The sequence below is a fragment of the Pseudorasbora parva genome, chromosome 2 (assembly GCF_024679245.1).
Source record: "Pseudorasbora parva isolate DD20220531a chromosome 2, ASM2467924v1, whole genome shotgun sequence".
Classification (NCBI taxonomy): domain Eukaryota; kingdom Metazoa; phylum Chordata; class Actinopteri; order Cypriniformes; family Gobionidae; genus Pseudorasbora; species Pseudorasbora parva.
Genome location: NC_090173.1, coordinates 52383825 through 52411698, shown reverse-complemented (window position 1 = coordinate 52411698; position 27874 = coordinate 52383825). Strand labels below are relative to the sequence as shown.

The 27874-nt window shown below is 40.4% G+C and overlaps 2 protein-coding genes across 3 annotated transcripts in view; both read right to left on the bottom strand.

Annotated features, from left to right (window-relative positions):
* Positions 1–5660, bottom strand: part of LOC137046630 (NACHT, LRR and PYD domains-containing protein 12-like) — a 340026-nt gene extending 334366 nt beyond the window's left edge. Inside the window, exon 1 of the mRNA XM_067423926.1 lies at positions 5583–5660. The gene's annotated coding sequence lies outside the window, so the exon portion shown is untranslated. The remainder of the gene's footprint in view (positions 1–5582) is intronic.
* Positions 5661–15174: 9514 nt separating this feature from the next.
* timp2b (TIMP metallopeptidase inhibitor 2b) lies at positions 15175–24328 on the bottom strand. Of its 2 annotated transcripts, XM_067424389.1 has the most exons (6): positions 24197–24328; positions 23920–24084; positions 17719–17819; positions 17195–17303; positions 16962–17086; positions 15175–16872 (listed from the first exon to the last, which is right to left on the bottom strand). In XM_067424389.1, exons 2-6 carry the CDS (start codon positions 24044–24046, stop codon positions 16675–16677), a joined length of 660 nt encoding a protein of 219 aa, XP_067280490.1. In that variant the 5' UTR covers positions 24047–24084; positions 24197–24328; the 3' UTR covers positions 15175–16674. The 2 variants fall into 2 exon arrangements, with proteins under 2 accessions (XP_067280490.1, XP_067280482.1); XM_067424381.1 differs by having other exon boundaries at positions 23920–24292.
* Positions 24329–27874: the final 3546 nt, after the last annotated feature.

The following is a 27874-nucleotide window of genomic DNA, read 5'->3' as shown; positions in this document are numbered from 1 at the left end:
TCTGCAATGGCGTTGAGCGTTAGATTAAAGCGCTCGTCTGTGTGAAGACTGCATGAGCCGCGAGAGAAATCTGCAGCACTGATAACAGCGGCAACGAGCGATCGCCTCTTATTTAACAAACAAATGAAATGATACTCTTCTAGTTAACCAGAGATGTTTGGTTTGTATTAGTTAGGTTAATCCGTGAAGCAAGATGTTTTAAAAAAAGTGGTGGGGAGAAACTCTGGGATCAACGTGACGGTGAGTAATGAATGACAGGATTTTCAGTTTTGGGTGACCTACCCTTTAAGTGGGGCGTTTTCCCACTCTATATTAAAGATATAAATGGGAGATTATTTATAATAAACATGCTGAAACAAAAAAATATATATACATTAAGATAATGGTGCACAATTAAAATTAAAGATGCTAACGCATAAGAAAGATAACGCATCCTCTGGTGTTATTGATGTCTACCGGAAGTTAAGTTTGGGCCACAAAAGCGCGCATGCGCAGTAGGGTTTGTTTATGTTGTTGCCGTTGAAACCGTCTATACGCCAGCAAGTTACGGTATTGTTGTTCATTACCACGGCAACCATTTGCGTGTCAGGTTGAAAGCGTATGAAGTATAAAAATTATCTGTAGAAATGACGGGCGGCAAAAATATCAAAAGAAAAGCTTAACATGTACTTACAACTGCATTATTTATCTGTATTTTCTTCATTAGGATGTTAAAAGCAAGTGAAGAGAAAGTTTCATTCATAATGTTTCTACTTCATGTAACATGAGCGCTCATACTGGACTGAAGCCGTTCTCATCATGTGATCACGGGAAAACATTTCTTAGGGCGTGGTGAGCTCGTGCCAGGGGCGTGGTAGTGAGCCGCTGGAAGTACCATCCTACCAGAGCCATATAGAAAATATATCTATAGGCATCTTTACACAGCCGAGTTAAGGCGGGTCTAACGCGGGTCTGTGTCTGCTCAAAATTCTGTGTAAAGACGCGATGCCGCATTAAAGCAGACTTAAAATATGCCGAGTCTGACCCACCTCGGCCCCTAGTATCAAAGGCGACATAGAAGCGGTTTTGATTCAGTGTAAATGAACGCGAACTTGTGTCGCCTTAAACTACATCATTTTCATGACAACCACCTGTCAGCCAACTCACTAGTCGCGAGAATCAAGAAGCAGCAAGGAGACAAACCATCTAGGAATTAAAGTAAATGCTTTCTGTACTCAGATCGTCAAGCTAACCACTGTAGTGTTCGCCGTTCGTAATCTTCCTTTGAAGAGATGATCAACGCACTGCAACATTTCCCCTCAGAAACTCCAGTACCCAGTCGGCGTCACTGTGCAACCCAGTAGGCTATTATAATCTCTTGGAGAGATATTTTATATTAGATTTGATATTTTCTGATATATTCTATCTGCTGTCCTACATGTCGTTAAAATAGACTGAAGTTTGGATTTTTCCCTTAGGCATAGTGCTGCAGCCTAACAACTTGAAATAGGCTATAGCTCAATCATTATAGTTGTAGGCTAATCTATAAGCAACACTGTAGAATATTTGAGTTTATTTAATTTTTAATTATCATTATTATTAGGCTGTGTGCATATTTATTTAGAACATTTAGCTTATTACCGTTCGTTACCCATCGGGTTGTAGCCTAACTGCCAGAGAAGGGCTAAATTTAATTTGCATGGTGGAAGCCTAGTTTTTACCATTTCGTTATTTTGGCTCGAAAATTCATTTTTTTGGAAATATTAACTGAATTTAGAAATGCTTTTAAACAGTTTTTATTAGCCTAATAATAAAAAAATGAATTAAGACAGCGTTTGGAAATTTTGAAGTGCATAAACAATATTCCCAGTATCTTTGTTGTTATTGTGACATAAAAGTAGAACATTTATAGTTTATAATTATGTATATCACCTAGGCTATCTGTATCATATGGCACAAAATTACCGAGTGAGTTGTTCCCGCTGTCATGAAGGAACAAAATGCGGCGGCGCTTAATTTCGTTGGACAAAGGGTTAAAGAAAACTATAATGTCATAGCTAGGCTATGTTTAAATATTAGCCTATAACATAATGTTTTAATTAAATAGCCTAACTGTTTGTAGGCTATAGGCTAGGCCTATTTAATAAAGACGCGAACAAAAATCGTCGGTAATGGGTTGACGTGTGTAACGTTTTTCTTTTCACAATTAGACAGAATTGTCAAATATCCGGGTTCATGTTATACGAGCTGAGAACTAAACTTCGTTTTGGGGAAATATTACAATCCTGACCACTTTTACAGTCTATGGGCTCAGAGAGATGGGGTAGCTATGCAGCCTGGTGCTATAATGGAGATTACAAAGCACTCTTCTTTGGTCAGAACCACAGAGAACGACCGCGGACAGGTCCGTCCTATATACCGAAACAGCAGCGAGCGCAGACACAGAGCGGCCAGAGAAATGGAGGAGCGACTGCAGTAGGCTCTGGTGTTTGTGCAAAACTGCGGAAAAACTGCAGAAAAAGAGCGGGTGTTGAAACCTGTCACCGAGAAAAGAGTGGGTGTATCCCCCACGGATGCGACGCCCCTGTAGCCTAGCCTACATGTTGTGAATGCTCTAAAGTGACTTTCTGTTTCTTTGAAAAAAACTTTGGACCACTTTTAATCCTGCGGTATTCTACCCGTAATAATGTAGGCTATACTTTCGTTATAGCATTGTCAATCAGGTACAATTTTATTAAGAAATATAAAATAACTATACCGTAGCCTACAATAGAAGAATTGCAGAATTACAGTGGACCTACAGAATTATGCCAAACATCAAAAGCGCTTTATAGAAGGCAGAAAAAAACTATTTTTTTATACAATTTTTTTTTTTTCCTATACAAAAATAAATATCTCTTTTTTGATTATTGGGTCAAGAACAATATTATTTTAGTTAGTCAGCTTTTTTAGATAATGATGGTACTTTTTTAACATATAGGGAATTTTTAAATACATTTAAAATACCAGTCAGACCCAAAGAATTTGCTGTTATAATGGATGCAATCCCCCAAAAAGTTTTGATCCTTCTGAGGAATACATCACAGGAAGATCAACTAAATATTAATGATATCAAGGGTAAAATATTTATTGGTAATAAAAATATTTTACAAGGTAGAGTCTCAAATAATTATATTAGAAACATACTTAATAATATTGTTTATCCTCCAGCTAGATTTATCTGGTCTTCTGTGTTCGGAGATGTGAATTGGCGTAAAGCTTGGCGAACAGTAGATAAATTCTGTATTAATAACAAAGTAAAAAAAGTGTCTTTTAAAATAATGCAAAGAATATATCCAGTAAAACATGTGCTGGAACGCTTTAAATTAGATATTGATTACTAATTTCTGTAATGGTGAAAAGGAAAAAAATTTTCATTTATTTTTCCATTGCATACAAAAATATTTTGGATTGATGTGGAGCGTGTAATTGAAAAAAATTGAATGTTAATTTGCAGCTGAGTGGATTTGACATATTAATATACTTAAATGATTATGGGATTGAGAAAGATAACGCATACTTCATACAATTATTAATATTAACGGGAAAATTTCACATTCATAAAATGAAATGGTCGGACTCTAAACCTAACTTTTCTTGTTTTAAAAATTAATTCAAGCTTTATTGTTCGATTTTGTGTAATTGCACAAGTAAAAAGGCAATCAGAACTCATAACTTGGCAAGCAGGTATGACATTGTATAAAATAGCACCCTTGTCCTTTTGTTGTTTATTATAATTTTGTTCTTGTCCTCTGGCACTGTTTTATTTTTATTATTATTATTTATGGCATTAATAAAATAAAAATAAAATAAATAAAATAAAATAAAAGACATACAAGTATGTAGGGCTGGGCGATATGACGAAATATATCGTCTGGACGATAGAAAATGTCTATCGTTTTATATAAGGCTCTATCGCTTACGCCACGATAAGGCGTTTATGGCAGAATTTTACGTCAAGATGCACCTCACGCCACGGCATGCAATACATAAACGCGCTCCCTCTGTCTCTCTCTCGCTCTCTCACTCACACACACACACGCGCTGCAGCCTCCCTTCCACTCACGTCACTTTTTTAAAATCCCCCACAGCGCGAAGCACGAGTCCCGCAAACGCGCCGCAGAGGAGAGCTTGTTTGTAATCAGAGGACAAATGGCTCCTTAGTTTCGAAATGGTTTGGGTACAAGGTGATCGCGTTGAAAATAAAGGCGTTTGTCCAGCCTTAGAAGCTCATTTGAATCATTGCCGCGGCTCATTTAAGAAAATGACCGCTCCGAAGAGACGCTGCTTTAGTTTGAGGTAACGTTACTGCTAACAATAATAAAGAAAGACGATCAACACCTTATGTGTTACCACTGAAATGAAGATGTAATATATTTCCAAATGTAAGCCCATCTTAAGCGAAATGCACGCTTCATACTGTCGTCTGCTCTGGCTCTAACCTCGAGTGTTTACTTTTTGCAAACCTTGTGAGCGCGCAAACCCAAACGCTGGGACCTCTTGTCACATGTTTTTATTGGTTTATTAAGTACAAACAGGCGAGTTATGAAAAATTGAGTGCGAGGGATATGTTCAATCACACAAAAAGATTTTGGAATGAGACGGCCAACTGTAGTAGCGTTTAGTCCACTGTCTATAATAGCCTAATTTAGAGATCACTTTTTTATTTATTTTAACCGACAACTTTGATCGGTTAACGTTGATACGGTCAGCCATCGGTCAAACGTTCATCGGTAAACATCCCTAGGCAGGTGTTAACTTTACCAACAGTCTTGCTTTAAAAAAAAGGTTCTAAATAAAATAAAAATGTAGTCCATACTACCTTTATTTGTTTTGTATATCATTTCAAACTGCATTTCCACATTGCAATTTTGTATAGACTATTCATAAACTGAATTAATAGAAAGGTTGCTATATCGTTATGTATATCGTTATCGGGATATCAAATGAGCTATATCGGGATATGAAATTTTGGCCATATCGCCCAGCCCTACAAGTATGCATATTGAGAAACCGCGACGGTTATTTCAGATCAATACACGCCAGTGTCCACTAGATGGAGTCATGGAGACGATCTCGTGTCGGGTGTTGTTTCAAAGCTTCGGGACTCACGACGCCTCGGCCTGTCCATCACTAATTCACTATCAAACACTGGATTCGTCTTCACTAATGACACAACTGATCTCTTGCAGGTGTTTTTCACACTCCCAAATAAGCAAACAATGTTATTTTTATGTTTATGTTATAATCCTGTCAGTGAAAACCTATGGTGAAAAAACACTCCCTTCCCCCAGTCTTACTGCGTCACATGTTACACAATAGATTATCAATGTTTTAAAGTCAACCAAAGTCCAATATCTTTTCAACATTAACATTTATACTAAAATTCTCCAAATTAAAGGAGGAAAAAGTGTACATTTAACCATGTTCGGCCATTTTATGAGTGTTCACGAAAGTAACTTTAAACTTTATTAGCCTTTGTGTTTGAGTTCGTCGTACGGTCTGTTTAGACGTTGGCTAATACTCTACCGATATCACAGCTTTGAAAATATTAATAAACTTACTGTCACATCACGATTGATGATTTTGTATCTTCCGAAATGGCATTCTATGGTCCACGACTGCTTTGCTTTCGGTTTCACGGTTTCACTGCAGGGTTCTTCCGTTCTTCCGTTCTTCTTCTTCTTCTTCTTCTTCAAGTTTATTGGCGGTTGACAAACAACGAAATGGTGTATTACCGCCACCGACTGGTATGGAGTGTGGAACAAAATGACACATGCTCTCCTTTATATTCTAGTCCATAAATTAGCCACTTTAAATATTGAAAAAGAAAATTATAGCATTCATTTCCTGAGTTATTTTGTAAAATATCTCTCAATATAAATTGCTTTTTATTCTTTCTAGATTTTGCATTAAAACCCTTCTTTCAGTCTCATATTTCTGACAGAATAACATAACATGTTCCACGGTTTCTTCTTGCCCACAAAATTCACACTTTCCTGTATCATGTTTATTCATTTTATAAAGTGTGCTGTTTAGACTTGTGTGTCCAAATCTCATCCTTGATATTATCATCTCTTCTCTTCTATTTTCTCCTGCACTTCTCATCTCTCCTACTTTCCTTTGAATCCTGTAAAACCATCGACCTTTCATCTCCTGATCCCATTGTTTTTGCCATCTTTCCTTCAACCTCTTCTTAATAATACTCTGATTTCATTCTTACTCAGATTAACTGATGAACTAATGTCTTTGTTTTTAATGGCTTCCTTTGCTTCCTTGTCTGCCAATTCATTTCCTTGAACACCAATATGAGCCGGAACCCATAAAAAAACCACTGTGAGACCCATCATTTGAATTCTGTATAATGTTTATAGATTTTATGTAAATTATAATTTAACCCTGTGTGTCCTATGCGAAGTATAAAAATGAATGATGATTCTTCTTAATGCTGAATTCCAATCTCCTTTTCCCACTTTTCTCTGAATCTAATGCAGATGTCGCCCCTTCACCTCTCTTTCCCACCGCTTCTTCCAGATGTCATATGCGGCTCCAGATTTACTCATATCAATACGAATCTCTACATTTTAAAGGGTCATTTCACCCAAAAATTTAATTTCTTTCATTAATGACTCACCCTAATGTCGTTCCACACCCGTAAGACCTCCGTTCATCTTTGGACCACAGTTAAAGATATTTTAGATTTAGTCCGAGGGCTTTCTGTCCTTTGAATGTAAATGTATGCCCACTTGCTGTCCACGTCCAGAAGGTAATGAACATCATCAAAGTAGTCCATATGTGACATCAGTTGGTTAGTTAGACTCTTTTAAAGCGTCGACAATACATTTTGGTCCAAACATAACAAAAACTATGACTTTATTCAGCAGTCTTCTCTTCCACGTTCCTCAAATAAAGATTCAAACGGTCATGAATCATGATTCGGATCGCGTGTCAAACTGCTGAAATCACGTGACATTGGACATTGCCGAATAATGAATCAATCCGCTGATTCACAACCGTTTTAATCTTTATTTGAGGTTTGAAAACAAACGCGGAAGAGAATCTTCAACTTGGTTTAATCTTCAACTTGGTTTATTGCTGTCTGAATTTTATAAAACCATATAAGCCACATTCCTCCCTCTCTTCCACAATGCTCCATCATCAGCATATATCGATCTTCCCATACTATTTTCTACCTGACTGAATTTGTCATTAATCATGATATTAAACAGGAGCGGGCTACAAACACTTCCCTGCGGCGTTCCATTTTCAATTTGTTTTTTGTTTGCGTGACTTGTTCCCACCCTAACTTAAATTCTATTATTAAAAAAAGTCCAATACCTAATTCCACTTATACCTAAGGATTTCATTTGAATTAACAGACCATCTTTCCATAGCATGTCGTATGCTTTCTCTATGTCGAAAAACACTGATCTGTGCCTTTCTTATATCTGACTCTAGACATACCACTGCATCCATTGGATTTCTACCACTACGAAAACCACTTTGATGTGGAGAAAACAAATCTCTTTTTTCAATATAGTTATCATTAACCTATTCACAATGTTTCATGAGTTTGCACAAATTAGAAGTTAATACTATAGGTCTATAACTAGTTGCTTCAAAATGATCTTTCCCAGGTTTATTTATTGGAATAATGATCGAATGTTTCAAATGGGTATACCTGTTAACCGAACCCGATCACACATAAATGCGTATAAATAATTACTTCAAATCAAATGCAAATGCATGAGGGTTCTTCTTCTTCTTCTTCCTTTGAAGAAGGAAGCACGTGCGTGTCCGTTAAGTCCACAAGACCGTAGGGCGGGGGTCCCCAATCTCGGTCCTGGAGGGCCGCTGTCCTGCAGAGTTTAGCTCCAACAATCAAACACACCTGAAACAGCTAATCAATGCCCTTAGGACCTCTTTCCACTGACCCACTCACAAGACCCATAAAAGGCACTGAAGACGTCATTACAAAGTCCATCTCAGTGGCTGTACAATACATTTACAATGCGACAGAAATAGTTATTGTGCGCACAAAAATCTAAATAACGACTTTATCTACACCCATCTCTCCATCCTTCCCCGCTATGCTACAGCCATCCCTGTGTGTTCAGCTCATTTGGATCCAGATATTTAAATAAAGCTTCTCTGTTATTCTCTATTCTGCCCCAGAAAATTAACTATGGTTTTACTACAAATAAAACAAACAAAAAAAACGAAATAAAAAAACACTGTTATTAGAGTTAAACCATGGTAACTACAAATTAACCCTGTCTTTGCTACTCTAACAATAGCTTAACCGTGTGTAGCAAAGTTCGTTAATAGGAGGAAGGAAGAGGACACGGGGGTCGGCAAGACGGTTGATGCTTTCTTTATTTATTCTCATTTACTGTCAAAACACACTCAGTGGTGTATAGTTTCTCTCTCTCAATGTCACAACGATTACTTCCGGGTCGGCACTTCCGGGTTCCGGTTACTCAGTCTCTGGGGTTTGTGCATCAACCGTCCGTCTCTCTCTCTCCCTGGTCTCTGGTTCCACCGAGGTTTTATACCCTCTCCGCGCTCATTACTGGAACAAGAGACAGGTGTTATTAATCTGCTTCCAACCCACTCACTTACCGCTCGTCCCGCGGCTCTCACTCCCGCTGCAGACCTCGCTGAACCACGCCCCCCTTGCCACATACCCCCACCGCCCGACTCAGGCCGGGGAGCCGTCCGGCCTGCAGCCCCCCCCCCCCCCATTTCTGGAGAGGAAATCGGCCACAGCCATCTGAGCACCCGGCCTGTGGACCACCTTGAACTTAAACGGCTGAAGAGCTAGATACCAACGGGTGATCCGCGCGTTGGTATCCTTCATGCGGTGGAGCCATTGGAGAGGAGCGTGGTCCGAACAGAGAGTGAACTCCCGCCCCAGGAGGTAATAGCGGAGAGTGAGAACGGCCCATCTGATGGCCAAACACTCCTTCTCTATGGTGCTGTACTTAGCTTCCCTCTTAGAGAGCTTACGGCTAATGTACAGCACCGGCCGCTCTCCCCCCTCCACCTCCTGGGCCAGGACTGCGCCCAGCCCCCTGTCCGACGCGTCAGTCTGCAACAAGAAAGGGAGAGAAAAGTCAGGGGAGTGTAAAAGCGGCCCGCCACATAGAGCAGCCTTCACTTGGGTAAAAGCCTGTTGACACGGCTCCGTCCACTGGACCGTATCTGGTAGCCCCTTTCTAGTAAGATCAGTCAAAGGGCTGGTGAGGTCCGAATAATTTGGTATAAACCGTCTATAATATCCCGCCAGCCCCAAAAACTGTCTTACCTCCTTTTTGGTCTTGGGCCTCGGACAGGTTGCAATTGCGGCAGTCTTATCAATTTGGGGACGCACCTGACCATGACCCAAGTGGAAGCCCAGATACCTTACTTCCACCCGCCCAATCGCACACTTCTTTGGGTTGGCCGTGAGCCCCGCTCCCCTCAGCGACCTCAGGACCGCCCTCACATGCTGCATATGCCGCTGCCAATCGTGACTATAAATCACTATGTCATCCAGGTACGCAGCAGCATATGCAGCATGGGGGCGCAAAATCCTATCCATGAGTCGCTGGAAGGTTGCGGGCGCCCCGAACAAGCCGAAAGGAAGCGTGACAAATTGGTGTAATCCAAACGGCGTGGTGAAAGCTGTTTTTTCTTTGGACAATGGAGACAAGGGGATCTGCCAATAGCCCTTTGTTAAGTCCAGTGTCGAATAAAATCGAGCCGTGCCTAACCGATCAAGCAACTCGTCAACCCGCGGCATTGGATACGCGTCGAATTTCGACACAGCGTTCACCTTGCGGTAGTCCACACAGAACCTGACCGAGCCGTCTGTTTTGGGGACCAAAACTATCGGGCTCGCCCAGTCACTGTTGGACTCCTCGATTACTCCCATGTCGAGCATTGCGCCTAATTCTTCCTGAACTACTTTTTTCTTGTGTTCAGGCAAGCGATACGGCCGGCTGCGAACTACCACGCCCGGCTCGGTCTCGATATGGTGCTGAATCAAGTCGGTATGTCCCGGTAGGGGCGAGAACACGTCCGCGAACTCCGCCTGCAATTTTGATAAATCAGTGAGTTGTAACGGTGAGAGGTGATCTCCCCCAGGGGCCAGCGCGACTGATTGCGCTTTAATGCTCGCCTCTGGCCCGAGATCATCCTCTCCCCCGATCACCGTTGCCAACAACACCGATTCCACCTCATTCCATTTTTTTAGCAGGTTGAGGTGGTATATTTGACGTGCCCCGTTCCTATCGGATCGTATCACTTCATAATCGAGCTCTCCTATCTGTCGTGCGACCTCAAACGGCCCCTGCCACTTTGACATTAATTTTGAGCTCGACGTAGGGAGTAGAACGAGCACTTTCTCTCCCGGTGTGAATTTGCGTAGTTTTGTACCCCTGTTATATGACCGGCTCTGGCGGTCCTGGGCTTGCAACAAATTCTCCCTAGATAGCCGCCCCAAGGTGTGGAGTTTTGTTCGCAAGTCCATGACGTACTGAATTTCGTTTTTGGCCAAAGAAGGTCCCTCCTCCCAAGTTTCTCGTAGGACGTCCAGCACCCCCCGTGGCTGTCGTCCGTAGAGAAGCTCGAAGGGGGAAAACCCCGTGGAGGCTTGTGGAACCTCCCGCACGGCAAATAAGAGGGGTTCTAACCACCGATCCCAATTTTTGGCGTCTTCCTGTACGAACTTACGGATCATGGATTTAAGAGTGCGATTAAATCGTTCGACCAAGCCGTCCGTTTGTGGGTGATAGACGCTTGTTCGAATGGATTTAATGCCCAATAATCCGTAGAGTTCGCTCATCGTGCGTGACATAAACGCCGTGCCTTGATCAGTGAGGATTTCTTTCGGAATCCCCACTCGGGAGATCAGACGAAACAGAGCGTCCGCAACACTCTTCGCGGAGATGTTGCGGAGAGCCACTGCCTCCGGATATCGTGTTGCGTAGTCCACGATGACTAACGCAAAACGATGTCCGCGTGCGGATCGCTCTAATGGCCCGATGAGGTCCATCGCAATTCTCTCGAAGGGGACCTGCATTAATGGAAGGGGGCGCAATGGCGCTTTTGGGGCGGCCAGTGGATTCACCAACTGACATTCAGGGCAAGACGCGCACCACCTGCGCACATTGTCATGAATGCCTGGCCAGAAAAATCGGGTCATTAAGCGATTCAGTGTGGCCGCCTGCCCCAGGTGGCCCGCCATCGGGTTCGAGTGAGCCGCCTGGAAAAGCATTTCCCGGCGGCTCTTTGGTACTAATAACTGGGTTGTATCCACTTTTGTCTGAGTGTCTTGGGTCACTCGATACAACCGATCCTTAATTATGGCAAAATAAGGATACGTGACGGGCAATGCGGGTTGGAGAGACTGACCGTCGATAGCGCGGACCTGCTGAAATGCATGTTTTAGGGTCTCATCTTGAGACTGCTCCAGAGGGAAGTCATCGCGGTCCGAGAGAATCAGTCTCTCGACCCCGCTCGGTTCCTCTGAAGCTGTTCCCAAGGGTCCCGTATCAGTCTCGCCCACCTGCACTCGCACCGCCCCGTTCCTAGCCTTGTTTTCCCAAGCGGCATCCGCGCATAACGACCCCAATAATGCCGAAAAGGCGGGCCAATTCGTCCCCAGAATTAGCGGATGCCGGAGGTGGGGACTAACCGCCACCTCAACACTATGCTTTTTCCCCCTAAACTGTATCGTGACTGGGACAACCGGATATTCCACCACATCCCCGTGCACACACCGCACCTTAACCATGCGGCTTGTATCCAATGCCCCCGGCTGCATCAGGCTTTGATGGATCGAGGTTTGGTTACATCCTGAATCCACCAAGGCCTGATATGTACCCCCCTTGATACTTACAGGAATTTGGTACTCTCCTGCTTGATCGGGGGTGGTCCGCTGGACGTCCGGGATCCGGATCATTGTCCCGATGTCCATCCTCGGACATCGGTCCACAAAATGATCCGGATCACCGCACCGCCAGCAGGCCAGCCCAGGCTTACCCGCCACCCCTGCGGCGGGGAGTGGGTTGGAAAATGAGCGCGGGGAGGGCGCGGAACCAGAGCCACTATCACCCCCCATCCCCAGCAGCCCCGCCCCCCTGGGCGGAGCCCGCGAACTCCCGAGCGGTCCAGGGCCCATCCCACCCCGGCCTCTGGGGGGAATCCGAGGAGGGCCCGGAGGACGGAACCTAGGGAGAGGGATAGGAGGAGAGGGAGACACAGAGGGGGGAGAGAGAGAGCGAGAGGTTAAAAGGGGTGCGCCGACCCCCGGGCACGCCACCAGGTGGTCCTCCGCCAGGTGGATGGCCGTCTCCAGCGACGTGGGCCGGTGGCACTGGACCCACTCGGCAGTTTTCCTTGGGAGCCGAGCGATGAACTGCTCCAGTACCACCAGATCGACGATGTGGTCCACGTCGCTTCCGCCGGCCAGGAGCCATCTGCGGCATGAGTCCCGGAGCTGTTGGGCCATCGCGAAGGGTCGGCCGGCCTCCCCCCACTCCAGGGAGCGGAATCTCTGTCGGTGTTGCTCCGGGGAGCGGCCGACCCGCTGGAGGATGGCCTTCTTTAGGTCCTCGTACTCCAGGAGGTTCGCCACCGGTAGCTGTTGTGCAGCCGCCTGGGCCTCTCCTGTCAGTAGTGGTATCAGGCGCACCGGCCACTGTGCCCGGGGCCACCCGCAGGCCTCCGCGGCTTTTTGGAAGAGGTCAATAAACGCCTCCGGGTCATCCTGTGGCCCCATTTTGTGCAGGGGCACGTGGACCGGTGCGCTGGCGAGCCCGGCGGCTTCGGTGCGAACCTCCCGGTCGATCCAGCTCCGGAACTTCTCGCGGTCCTCTTGCTGGCCTCGGACAATGGCCTCGAAGCGGCGCTCCTGGTCTGCCCGAAGGTCCAGCATGGCTTGATGTTGGTCCTGATGGAGGACCGCGAGGGATGTGATAATGTCCGCAAATGGCGTGGCGGAGGGCGTCTGCATGGCGGCGGCGCTGTCCTACTTCCTCCCGGGTTTCGGCACCAGTGTAGCAAAGTTCGTTAATAGGAGGAAGGAAGAGGACACGGGGGTCGGCAAGACGGTTGATGCTTTCTTTATTTATTCTCATTTACTGTCAAAACACACTCAGTGGTGTATAGTTTCTCTCTCTCAATGTCACAACGATTACTTCCGGGTCGGCACTTCCGGGTTCCGGTTACTCAGTCTCTGGGGTTTGTGCATCAACCGTCCGTCTCTCTCTCTCCCTGGTCTCTGGTTCCACCGAGGTTTTATACCCTCTCCGCGCTCATTACTGGAACAAGAGACAGGTGTTATTAATCTGCTTCCAACCCACTCACTTACCGCTCGTCCCGCGGCTCTCACTCCCGCTGCAGACCTCGCTGAACCACGCCCCCCTTGCCACACCGTGGTATTTGTGGTAAAACTTTGGTCACATAAATGGTAATCAATTAGTCAAAAAAACATGGTTACTACACTTTTACTATAATAAAACCGTGGTTAATTTTCATAAGGGTGGGTTTAATGGGTATCTATCTCAACTTATATCAATCCATTCTTTCCTCTGAACCTCTTAACTTTTTCTAAAAGAAAATTCATTTCAGAATACATGATAACGTGTTGTACTGTTTCATTTTCTCCACAATACTCACATCCCGTCGGATGCTGTTCTATTAAATCTCCTGTATCCATTCTGAGGGAGGATAAAATGTTTTCTTCTCTTCTACTTCGAATGCCTACCTTTTCTCACTTTTGGCTGTATTGCATACATATGTCTACCTTTACTTTCTGTTTCCCACACTGTACATTTTTTTGGTTGTTTTTGTTGGTTTAACTTAAAAAAGTAAGTAACCTGGTTGCCTTAAAATTTTGAGTTTATTGAAATTAAAAATTTGAGTTGATACAATGAAGGAAATTTGTTTAATAAATAGAAACTCAAAATATTTTTGTATCTGAACCACATAAAAAAATTGATAAATCATGAAAATAGCACTATTTGGCATGTTTCACTGCGTCATCAGAAATAAAACACACACAATTACCCAATATGCTTACAAAATCTTTTAATAATATTTTAATAAAGGTTGTCGAATCTCAAAACATTTTCATTGTATTAACTCAAAATTTTAATTTCAATGAACTCAAAATTTTAAGGCAACCAGGTAACTTTTTTTCTAAATCATTTTTGATTTATTTGCTTTTTTCCGGTTCTCCACTGTTCCTTCCTTGGAGCACTTTTGATAGACACTGACCACTGTCAACCGGGAACACCCCACAAGAGCTGCAGTTTTGGAGATGCTCTGACCCAGTCGTCTAGCCATCACAATCTGGCCCTTGTCAAACTCACTCAAATCCTTACGCTTGCCCAATGTTCCTGCTTCTAACACATCAGCTTTGAGGACAAAATGTTCACTTGCTGCCTAATATAAGCAACTAATTGCCACTAACAGGAGCCGTGATGAAGACATAATCAGCGTTATTCACTTCACCTGTCATAATGTTAGGCCTGATCCGTGTATACTGAAATGCTGAATGTTGAGCTTTGTCAATGCTGATCTATATTTGATTTTGCTATTTCTAAATGCACTGCTTAAATTGCATTTCTCTTTTCTATCTGGTTAAAATTGCAGTGTCATAAGTGAGAAAAAAGTGAGTAGCCTCAGTGCCACTAGGGGTCGCAATGCGCATGTCATAGCAGTTTCCCATAGGATTTCAATCAATCAATCAATAAACTTTCAGTATTATAGTCAGTATTATAGCTTATAGAATTAAATAAGACCTAATAAATTAATTTTATTTGTATATTTATTTGAATAACTTAGATCATAATTTTAGTGTCCCCAATTGAGCAAGCCAAGCCAAAGGCGACAGTGGCAAGGAACCAAAACTCCATCAGGGCATGATGGAGAAAAATAAACCCTGGGAGAAACCAGACTCAGTTCTCCTCTGGCCTATTATTAAAGAGTGTATTATTCTGGCAACCTTACAGGTCAGAAATCAAACAGGTCAATAGCTGAGTAAAATCACTACTAATCATTAATAACAATGTTTTTGCGACATGTTGGAACATTATGCCAGATAATAATGAATAAATATGGACAATATGCTGGGTATATTACTGAACAGATACTGAAAAACAATAATTCAGTGGACATTTATGCTCCTTTATTCATGAATACATAACAGTTTTAACAATGAGTATTAAACTTTAAAAAGCATGAAAAGGCTCTCAACATGTCTTCCCAAGTGGTTCCACCACTGGAAATCTCACTCTACAAAAAAAGTTGTTGAATCAATGCGCAAGGCAAAATAACAGTAATGTACAAAAATATCAGGGGGGAAATTTTCTAAGACATGACCAAACAATAAAATCGAAGTACTTTATATCAAGTTACAAAAAGAGAAAGAAAGAAAGAAAGAAAGAAAGAAAGAAAGAAAGAAAGAAAGAAAGAAAGAAAGAAAGAAAGAAGACTGTATATATTTTCTGGACGCATGATTTTGAAATAAATTAGAAAATCCTGTATATATTGCATAAATTATTGCCAGATCTAAGTTTGCTGCTATATGCACATTATGAGTTTACATCTTACTGACAATATACATTCCTAACACACTCATGAACAAAGGTCTGGACACTTACTCTGACTATTATACCTATTATTTAAAAAAAAAATCTATTTTAGAATAATAGTTAAAACTATGAAATATGGAAATGATGCAGAGACAAAGATGTTAAATAAAATCAAAACCACGTTATATATTCTCTCAAAACCTTCATATGCTGATTCCTACTGGCTGCTATCGGCTTTACAAAACTATACATTCATTTTTCAAAGAAAACTGTATGTCAAAATTCTGGAGAAAATGCTATCATAAAGAATATGTATGTCTTAAATGTCTTCTGCTTAAATGCTTGAAATCAGTTTTCAAGACAAATATAAATGCCTGTGCTTGAGGAACTAAAAATCAATGTTGTAATCAATTTCCTCTTTATTGGACAGCAACAATATTACAAAAAAATTTAAATAAAAAATACACTTGTGTTCTCAAAGTGCTTAGGAGAAACTTTTCTGCCTGTCATTAAAAAAAATATTTCAACACTAGAGGTAAGATTCACGTGATATATTAACATGCAACCAAATGTACTGTAGTCATGTATGGGTTAATATTACACAGAAATGCCTGCATCACAATTCACACTAACATATATAGATCACAATATAGATTGACATTATATTCACTGCATAATTCTCATCGCACAATATGTCCATATGAGTCAATGGTGAGTTTAATTGTTTGTACTTTTACTGTAATAATGTGAATAACCCTATATGCATTTAAAATTAAACATAAACATAAATTAATTATATGATATTCAAATATTTGACCATTTAAACTTTTGTAATTCGTATTACCATAATGACAAAAAAGGAGGAGGGCCAGCTTTATGGTATTTTAAGTTTATTATTTCTTACACAAAAATATGATTCATTATTTATATTACTACAAAAATATTACCATCTGTATATTTTTTCTTTTGAATTGGGGGTAAACCCTTAAGATGACCCAGACATGTTCTTGTGAGTGTGTAGCTGTGTTTTGGGAGAGCGGTTTCTGGATGAGTTTCTGAACTGAGGACTAGCTTATGGCTCCTCAATGTCCATGAAATCTTTTTTAGGTGGAGCGGATCCACGGTACCAGGCACAGCTGCTGTCGTTCCTCTTGATGCAGGTGTAATGCTGAGCCTGAGTGCCCTGAACTGTTCCCTCCACCACCCAGTCCGTCCAGAGACATTCGATAGGGTCGCTAATGGAGCAGGGGATGTTGGAGCACTGGACGACCTGCACAAAGACAAGAGAAGAAGAGCTATGAGCGAGAGATGGACGGATGGATGGATGGAGAGACGGATGGATGGATAGATATACAATACCTTGCAGTCACAGCCCATCTGATAGCGTGGACCCAAGCTCTTTTTCTGTGTCAGACTCAGAGACTCCCAAGACTCAATGTAGTCGCAAAGATTTACACGCAGAGTGTCATTTGAATCCATTTTACCTGTGCAGATCAATGAGAGGATGTTGGTATAAAGGCACAGTTTACAGAAGGAATAGGAGAGGCTGTTTCTTGAATGCTGCTCCCCTCAATACGTTAATTCGCTCTTACCTGTAATCAGGTATTCCTTTTTGCCATTGCTCTCAAGACTGACCCCGCACAAAGCTGAGGAGGGGCCCGTGAAGATGGTCTCAATCTCTCTATCAGGGCCCTTAAACATCTAGCCAAAGAAGAAGTCATTTCAGACGGTCACAAGTAGGTTTACTTAGTCAGAAAAGCAATGTTATGTGATGCAAACATCCAAATGTATTCGATTACAAATCAGGCACTATTGTAAAAGTGTATTGAGCAAGGAACTACATGGAAATTAGTCTTTAATATGTCCATGTAATCATGATTTGTGTTAAAGTTGTCGGTTTTTCCTGCCTTAAGTGTTTATTTCAGCTTGTTTTCAACTGTATGTGCAGGTATGTTTATTATTTTTGCATAAGTTTTGCTATGTTTCTATGTTGCAACTTGGTAATGGTGTATATCTTATAATATACTTGTATATTAATTTGTATTTAGCTTCATGTAGGCTATAGCCAAATAAATCAGTGCTAAATTAAAATCTGTGGATAGTGTTCCCCACTAACCTTCATCTGTTTGATGTCATATCGGATCATTTTGATTGGATATCCATAGGCATCTTTGCCGGTAACCACCTCCTTCTGTCCGACTACTTTGGCTCTGATGACTGAAAAGACAAACGCATTCAAATATCCATCAATGTTTCTGGCACGTTTAATCCCGCTCCACTGTGGATCCTCCAAGTATGGAGAGAGATGATTTATCTCGTGTCTGTACTACAGGTGCTGAAAGCCGGGTGTGTGTATGGAGAAACATGAGTATTTGATTAGCGGAGGGCCGTGTGAGGAATGTGCTCTCAGCCTGATATTCAGGAAGCCAGTCAGCAGTCTGACTCCAGCGGGCAGCTTGTCCCCCCGCCCAGACGCTTTAATCTCCACACTGCCTGCTCTCCATAGAGCTGCTGACATACAAATACCAAACGCTCATTCCAAACTCATCTCTCAATAATAAGTCAATTCAGTAGGTTAGATTCAGTAGGCTTTGAACAAAATAGAGATTGAAAGGCCAGATTTTTAAATGAGAGCTCTTTCCTCTAGGAGTGTTAGGTGGGTCCTATGGTGCTCTGTGCCTCACTGCTGGGACGTTCTGAGGTTCTACACTTTTAAAAATAAAGGGAGTTTTCACTAGCCTGACAAGCCAGACCCACATCAAGATGTTTGGTCTGGAGCTTGTTGATAGATTAAACATTCACCGTATCCGGTCGGCTAAACTCCGAACACATCTTCCCTTTTTAAAAATGACTTCAGTGCCGTTCTTTGTTCTGTTCTCAGAGAAAAGCTTAACTCCAAGTCTTCCAGAGTCGCGGTCAAAGCTGATTCGAAAGACCGCCGTTCGCCAGTTTCTGTGTTTACTAGAAGCAGCAAACGCAACTCGGCCGTCGTCATTATGGCCCCGCCCACCGACTCTATACACGATGTGATTGGCCCGTCCAGATTGTGAGGAATACAGCTCAGAAGGGTATTGAGAGTTGCTAGACGACACTCGCGGGCAGATTAAATTTGCTGCCGCTAGGGTGCGTCTAGATTTCTAGGCTAAGTTTTCACAGCAATGCCATGGAAGAACCACTTCTGGTTCCCTAAAGAACCTTTCAGGCAACAGTTCTTAAAAGAACCAAAGTATAACTTAAGTATTTAAGAATCGTTTTTCTAGCATAAAGAACCTTTTTGTGGAATGGAAAGGTTTCATGGATGTTAAAGGCTCTTTATAAAACTAGATGCCAATAAAGGACCTTTATCTTAAAGACCGTATGTGGTTTTCTAGGGTTTTCTGGGTCGTTAGTTACAGGACCTCGTCAAAAGAGCTCCCCCTGTTCTCAGGATATCGCTCAGGCCTCTCCTTCAAAGCAAATTTAAGGGATTTTTTCACCAGTTTTATAAAAATGGTCCAAATATAGAAAAAGCACATGCTTCCCACGAGCGCATGATTTTGATATATATCCTACTGTTCTTTTAAACTTCATATTCAATCATATAACTTTTTAAATAAACTATAAAGCAGCCAAACTCTTAACATTAGAAGATTTCTGAAGGATCATGTGACACTGAAGACTCGAGTAATGATGCTGAAAATTCAAATAAACAGCTATTTTTAATTATAATAATATTTCAAACTATTAATGTTTTATTGTATTTTTTATTTTTTAAAAATAAATGGTGAGCATAAAAGGCTTCTTTTATTTTTTTAAAAAACATGTTTATTTACTGACCTCAAACCTTTGAATGGTATTATATAGGAATAAGAGATATAAAATATCCCTATAAAAGTCTTTCCCTCATCTATCTGACGTTTCAGAGAGCCCATACACACTGTCCACACATTCAGGCCCAAACACAGAGCGTCTTTTCTATTGGCCACACATTCAGAATGCCAAATACACCCACAGGATCCCAGTCTCAAGTCAGGCATGCCTGTCTCATCAGTAACACACATACAGGGTTTATGCTGGTTTAATCACAGCCTCCCCTTTCCACACATTCATTCCATACCGAGGCGGAAGTTAGACACACAGTGTGGGTGCTGTTTTCAGCTGCAGGTATGTGAGGGGGAAAGGGAGCCCTCCACATTATTCATTTACTGGTTATGTGGGAATGCCGTAAGGGGGTCTGATAGGATGCCCAGCTGTGAAAGACTACTGCAGAAAGAGTAAAAGAGAACATTTAACAACTAAGCGCTTTTTTTCTGAGTGTCACTGTATGTTCGACTCTGTTACTGAACTGAAATGAATCAACAATGAAATGACTCAAGCTTAATAATGCCACTATTGTTTTCTGTAGCCAGCAGCCATATTACTTTGAAGCCCGAAACCAGTACCTGGGATGGGAGACCAACTGGGAAAACCAGGCTTCTGCTGGTAGAGGTGTTAGTGAGGCCAGCAGGGGGCGCTCACCCTGTGGTCTGTGTGGGTCCTAACACCCCTATAGTGATGGGGACACTATACTGTAACAAGCAAGCACCATCCTTCAGATGGGATGTTAAACTGAGGTCCTGACTCTGTCGTCATTACAAACCCCATGATGTCCCTTGATAAAAAGACTAGGGGTGTAACCCCGGCATTCTGTCCAAATTTGCCATTGTCCTCTGTCCATGGCCTCCTTATCATCCCTATCGTTCTCCTCTCCACCAATCAGCTGGTGTGTATGTCATAGATTACAATCAACCAATCAGCTGTTAAATTTGAGTAAACAATTAGATAATACCAATTTAGCTCAACCAATCACCAAGCAATGCTTCATTTTGTTCAGTGTGTGTCAAAGGTCACATTAGCAGTTAAAGAGAAAACACTTCAGAAAAAACATGCTCAGGTCAAAGTGTCTGGATCATTTTGCTCCCAAATTTGAGTCACTGTATGAAGAATCGATGGGTATAATATGTCACAGTTTGCTTTATTTAGCTCTCCTCACTTACATAAATGAACTATAGTGGCCTGCACACACTAGTGAAACATTATATCTGCTGTCTGAATCATTTTTGATTTGACTGTACATTGCATAGTTGTGCACCATTAACCATAATGATTCTAAATGAGCATTTTTTTAGTATCACACTATAATTATTTACTTTATTCTCTTTGACATAAAGTATAATTCATTAGTATAATACTTTTTTAGATGTGTAAAACCATTACATTCACTTATGTCCCTCAAACAGTCCACCCTGTTACATTGATGCCATTTGCCCTTTAAAATCTTGACCTAAATCACATGACTTGGCAGAAGTTGCATCATTTCCTTTGAGTGAAAGCCATAATGTTGTCTCTCTTTCCTTCATTTTTAGAAGACTTATTTAATAGGGTAAAACATGTCCACCCTTTTGTGTCAAATACTGGACGTGATTAACTTATATAAATTAAAATAAATGTTAAGCGCCTGCTTGCATATTGATCTTCCCTTGCTAGCAACGGGATTTATTATAGTGTAAAACGTCCACTCTGTTATACTTTGCATTGTAAATATATGCAACGGTTGAAAAAACTGCTCAGTCCAAACTGTAGGAATGACCCAACTACTGCTGCATAAACTATATAGCAGAATCTGTATCTGTTGACACATCTGTGAACTTGGAAATACAGAAAAAGTTGAAGTGATGGGTGAGAATCTTAGGCCTAATTTTAGCTTCCTTGTGTCATTGTGTGTAACCTGCCTCAGATCCTCTGACCTTCGGTGTCCCTTCAGTACCCTGCCATTACATGACCTCTGCATTTTCCATTGTCTGTAGTAGCCCTGTCATTAAAACCTCTTTCAACAGGCTGATTACAACTCAAAAACTTTAGAAAGTATTGCCACATGCTAGCAACATATTGTGGTTAGCCTTTGACGTTAGTTAGATGGTCATTACATGACTTGGGATGGTAAAACTTGGGTCACTGCAGTCAGACCCCAATGACCGCACACCCACCTATACATTGAGTGATTGGTTGAAAACAACATCTGCTGCCCACTACAGGAATTGACAGTCTCATTCTTGGATGTGGCATCATGATGCGGGCTATTTAAAACTCCCACATTACATCTGACTGATGGTTTTGAGAGAGTCAAGTCATATATATATATAAAACGCTTTATACAATCTAGATAGTTTCAAAGCAGCTTCACAGTCATAGAGAGGAAAATAAGAGTGTTAATGTTGGTAAAATTCAACAATTATGGAACAAATCCAAGTTCTACAAAAGAGAATAATGTCACTAATACTATTAGCTCAATTTCAAGTTCAATTAAACTATAAAGCAGCTCTACAGACGACGATAGTGTTGATAGTTGACTCAATTCTCTTCTATTGCAGAATCAATGATGCAGGATTCATCAATTATTAAACAAGTCCGTTAACACAACATCGTTTTCAACCGAAAGCTTTTTAAGCGTTTTGGCCGTTCATTTACACAACAACTGTGTATTAGGGGCCTAAAAACGCAAACTTAAAAAAATAAGTAGCTCTACAATAATAAATAATAATAATTTGTTACAGTTTAGTGCTTTACTGGGTTCTCAAAGCGCTTTACATATAGAAGGCGGGAATCTCCTCAGCCACCACTTTCTATGAGTGTTATCTGATTATTATCCAGATGAATTTGTTTCTGATAGTTTAACTCTGAGTTCTTGTCATATTTTATTGCCATTTTATAAAATGTGATAATGTGAGATAATGAGAGAGAGTGGGATGTGTCCCAAACAAGTCAAGATTTAGCAGAACTGGTTATTAAGGGAAGTGAAGCATTTATGTATTGTTACCAAGTAACGCCACACCTTGTAATAATGCATTATTATACAGAATTTAACAGGTGTGTGTTAAATTGTTTTATAATGACCTGTGAAATGTGACTCAACCAAAAATGTTAGTTGTATTGTTTTGAGCTTTAACCAGCTATTATATAATGTAAGACTCATCTTTTACTTCTTATGAATAATTTTATCATGTAATATTTTGCCCATGAAGCCAAAAACGAGAGAGAGAGAAAATAGTCAAATGATATTTGAGGTACCTTTCATTTCTACAGAATTTAAAGTCCCGATGAACTGGAAGTAGCACGTGAGATTTCTTCAGTGCTGTGATGCATTTCCAAGTGATACTGAATACTGAATAGAGGGCAGGGTTTACCTCAGCACTCCTCCTCTCCATCACTCACTCATAGCAGACTAACGGTTGGAGAGGAGTGGTTAGTGGGAGTGGGAGGACATTCAAACCCATGCCGTCAAACTAACGTCATTGGAAAGGGAACGCCAATTCCAGAATGGAAATTACTTCAGATTTTGATTAAAGATTACCACGACAAACTATTTATTTCTATGTATTAACTTGCATGGATTCATTGTTCACCCTAAGACCTGTAATATGTGCTGACAAAGAAAATAAGATCGATTTTGATTTCATGAGGACTTTAATTCACTGGATTATATTGCCACAAAAAACAGCAACTATTGTGTTTTATACTACAATACCTAAAATATACCACCCATTTATATCTAACCATGGCAAATAAACCATAGGCATGTTATACACGTTATTTGAGGCGTCCTTGTTACACCAATGAGTAGTGAGGAATATTAATTAACATGTAAGTACTATAGGGGTAGTATTAGGGTTTGGCAGGTGTTTGCTTAAGTAATTCTGCATAACTTACTGTTACTAGTAAGTACATGTAACTTCTAACAAGGGAACTGGAAAATAAAGTGTTACCTGCATTGATAATTGAGAATATTAAGTGAAAGAGAGCGAATTAATCTAAAACAAAGATGGAAAACATGACATTTAGGAGTGTGCACTTTAAAAAAATAGCAGACGTAATATTTTAAGTACAGTCAACTTGGATGTTTAACTTCAATTACATTAAACTGACTTAAAAACTCTTTTATAACATAAAAAAGGTTGAAAATTGCTTTTTTAGGCAGTATTTTTTAGATTTTTTTTTAAGTGTATTAATTAATGTGATACACACCATACACACCAAAATACACACACATGTGAAATACAGGACTGTCTGAAGTTTTTCTTTTACATATGTAATTGAATACTATATGATTTTGACTGCAGTCTAAATGAATTAGATTTATAATAAACATGGTTGTTTCTGCATAGATTATATTCAGAATAAAAGATGTTGTCAGATGCTATCTGTCATATACACATACGAATAACGTTACATGCTGACATACGACAGAGAGTGCACTGATGTAACACAGGGATATGAAACGGTTAAATGTGTGGAATCTTACCGACATCCGCATTGCAATACGCCTGCTGAGGATGTTCGGGAGAGCAGCTGCAGGCTTCGGCGAACTCCGCGACTCCGCACAGGAACAACAGCAGCAGAGGAGCAACAACACTGCGCGAGCGGCTCATCTTTCTTCACAGGACTGACTGACGGAGGCGCGAGGAGACTAAACAAACGCGAAGATTTACACACAAAAAACAAGTTGCTTCCAAAGACAACGCTGCCTTTGACTTCAAAAAGGGTTAGCTTAAAAACCTGACAAGAGTGAAAGGACTAACCTGCTGAGGACGTACTAAAGTCAAGACTGTCTGAATGGCTCGTCGTACACACTCTCTCTCTGTGAATGACCCTGCTTTTTATTCCTCTCTGAGCTCCGCCCATTGAATATTCCGGCATATGACTTTTCACTTTTTTTTGCCTTGCCTTAGTCATCATGTCCTCATAGCTTAAGTCTTTTATTTATATTTTGTAATTTTCTTTTTTCTTTTTTTTACGTTAGCAGACTACAATATGAGTAACATTGAGATTTAAGGACAGCATATTGCAATAACCGTATTGGGCAATTGCTTTGACGTTTATTTGGCCCTTGAACTCAATGACCACTGACTTCCCTGTAACCAGTTACAACTAGTGCAAAAAGCTAACAATTAATTTAAAACTATTTAATTCTTCTAAGAAATGTGTTTTTTGTGTTGTCTACACACACACACACACACATCAAATAATTAGCCACATTTACACACTAAAATACACACAGATGTGAAATACAACTATTTTGGGTCTTTTGCTTGTTCATTTTGCAGTGGAGTGTGCAGAAGTCTGTCACATGTACATGTAAAAAGACACAGCCATAATATTGTGACCACTAATCATCTTGTCTTGGTCCTTGTTTTGCACCCTGACTGTTCTGCAGTTATGCAGCCCCATACACAACAAACTGATGCTCTGTGTATTCTGACACCTTTCTATCAGAACCAACATTAACTTCTTGAGCAATTTGAGCTCTAGTAGCTCGTCTGTTGATCGGACCACACGGGCCAGCCTTCGCTCCCACGTGCATCAATGAGCCTTGGCCGCCCGCATGACCCTGTGGCTGGTTCTCCACCGTTTCTTCCTTGGAGCACTTTTGGTAGATACTGACCACTGCAGACCGGGACACCCCAGAAGAGCTGCAGTTTTGGAGATGCTCTGACCCAGTCGTCTAGCCGTCACAATTTGGCCCTTGTCAAACTCACTCAAATCCTCACACTTGCTCATTTTCCTGCTTCTAACACATTCACATTAAGGAGAAAATATTCACTTGCTGCCTAATATATCCCACCCACTAACAGGTGCTGTGATGAAGAGATAATCAGTGATATTTACTTCACCTGTCATAATGTTATGCCTGATCGGTATGCACAATTGATAATTTACAGTTATTGAACTGAAGCAACACTGAAGTAAAGTTTTAGCTGTTTCTTGATTTTTTTTTATTTTTTACTTATTCTATTGAAAATGATCATAAAATTTACAATGTTGCTCACAGTAACATGCTATTCTCCTGTGAGCTCAGAAAGTTGATGCCAGTGTATGATATTAATATTGACCAAGCCATAGCTGGCAACACTTTAACATACTGTTCAGTCATTAATGGATAACTCCTTCCTTATGAATTACTTTGGATCTGAATTATAAAGTGAAGATCATGATAAGCCACTAGTAATAACTTAAATGTACTATCCAAAACCTTAAAAAAATAAAATACAATAAAAAACCTTCAAAAGCTTACAATGATTTCAGTCATTACCAGATAGTTATGTTTTTCACTTTAGAAATACTGATCTAAATAATTAATAATTCCTTTAAAAGGATGTAGTTGAGTCGTGGGTTATCTTTTCCTTCACTTTAGAATTAATTATGCATTATTCATGTTAATTATGAACCTGTATATAGTAGTTCATAGTCTGGGAGTAATGAAAAATGTTTTAGTTATTGATTAGCAAATTTTGATCTGCCACTACTAATACTGAATTATTGAACTATTGAGCAATATTGCATTACTTATTTATTCCTGTGTGATTATTCATTAATGAAGGAACCGTATTCTAGAGTGTTACCTCATAGCTCTTTTCTGGCTTGTCAAACTGAGTGTTACAATCAGTGTTGCCACAGTTACTTTGAAAAAGTAGATTACTGATCACTCATTTAAAAAAGTAACGTAGTTACTTTACAGATTACTTGATTTTAAAAGTAATTAAGTTAGATTACAAATTACTTTATTAGTTACATTCAGCTGCTGCCAACAACACCCCCACCGCCTGAATAAAAAAATGACAATCGCTTTTGCCAACACTCAGTTTATGGGAAGTGCATTTTGAACAGTAACGTCAACCATGTATCTCCTGACACTTAAAAACTATTTCCTTGAAAAATACATGTTTTTTTTAATAAAAAAATAAAATAATGACTCTTTCTTGACTTTATATATGTAACTGTTAATACTGTAATGGCAAAACTTACTATTTACAATCTACATTGTTTATAAATGTAGCTATTAAATTCTTTTTAACATGTTTTATGAACACTGAACCTGTTGTTTACAGCATTAGAGCACCAAGGTGTAGGCTATAACACCACATGTAGGCTGATCTCATGTCTACTTTTGTTAATTTGGCCTAATCTCATATTGTAATCGCATGTTATGAGTGAAACAGTGGAGTGAGGCGAGTAAACCAGTGGTTGTATCTCATTAAAAGAAGCTTTTCAAATCTTTTGTCAGAAAATCTATTTCTTCGAGGTGTAAGCAACCTACCAGACTGAAAAGCCGCTGCACAGGAGCACTTGATGGAGTTGGAGTGTTATATTTCAAGAAAAAAAAATGTATGTTTGACAACTGATGCAGAATCTGAAGGTCATATATGTCTCCTCTGGCCCAGTGTTCCCTTCCCTCTAATTTCTTTTCTCTCTGAGCAAAACCTTTCTTTATTGGGCGGACATTTTGGTCACCTGAGCAAAACAATTCTTTTTACCAGACCTGTACAGCATAAAAACACACACAAAAAGTTGTTTCACCATGCAGTTATAACTGTTAACTTTAATTTGCCATTTCTATTTTATTAAACCCTTGATGTCCAATATTTTCTAAATCAGGTTTTCTTTTTCTGTTGTTGTTGTTGTTGTTGTTGTTGTTTAATGGCAAGGATCCCTAAACGATCCCCTTGATCCCCTTATTAGGCTTACCATATAATATTATTATAACCTCCTATAATATAATATAAAAACTAATTGAAGTATTTCAACTTATATAGGCTATTATATCAGTTTAAATACTTCAATTTGAAAAATAAATAAATAAATAAACAGAAGTAATTACAGATCTAATAGCTAAGTATGGTTAAGGGGAATTCTTTTATAGCTATCTAAACATCTCTGAAACCTAAACCACACACACATCTATTTAAACTGAGGATACTGATGTGTTTTGAGTTTGCACGCTAAACTTGTGGTGGGAGTAACTGTAAATGTCTCTTTTGTAACCATGCTGTCTGTGCCCATCATCCGTTATATCTTTAAAACATGATAACGTTTCATTTCACGTCACATGTCTTTGTGTTTCACATTGCCTCTCATATTGAGCTAACATGCCTCACACCGGTTCTAACACTATAGCAGTCGAAAAGAGCACTGCAATTATTTCTCATTTAAAGTACAACCAAATGGATTTCTCCCCTCATTTTGCATCTGCGAGGCATTTTATTATTTCTGTGGCTTTGGCATCACCAGTGCACTTAGATTGTTTATGCCTACAAGGCCTATATTATTTATTATGTCACATGCCTAATGTGGAATCAGTATTATGGATTTAATTTTATTTTCGGTTTCTTATTGACATTTGTATTTGTTTTAATCTTCTTTTGCAATGATAATAAATATTCTGTTCCATGATCATGAATAGTGTGATGCAAGAAATTTTA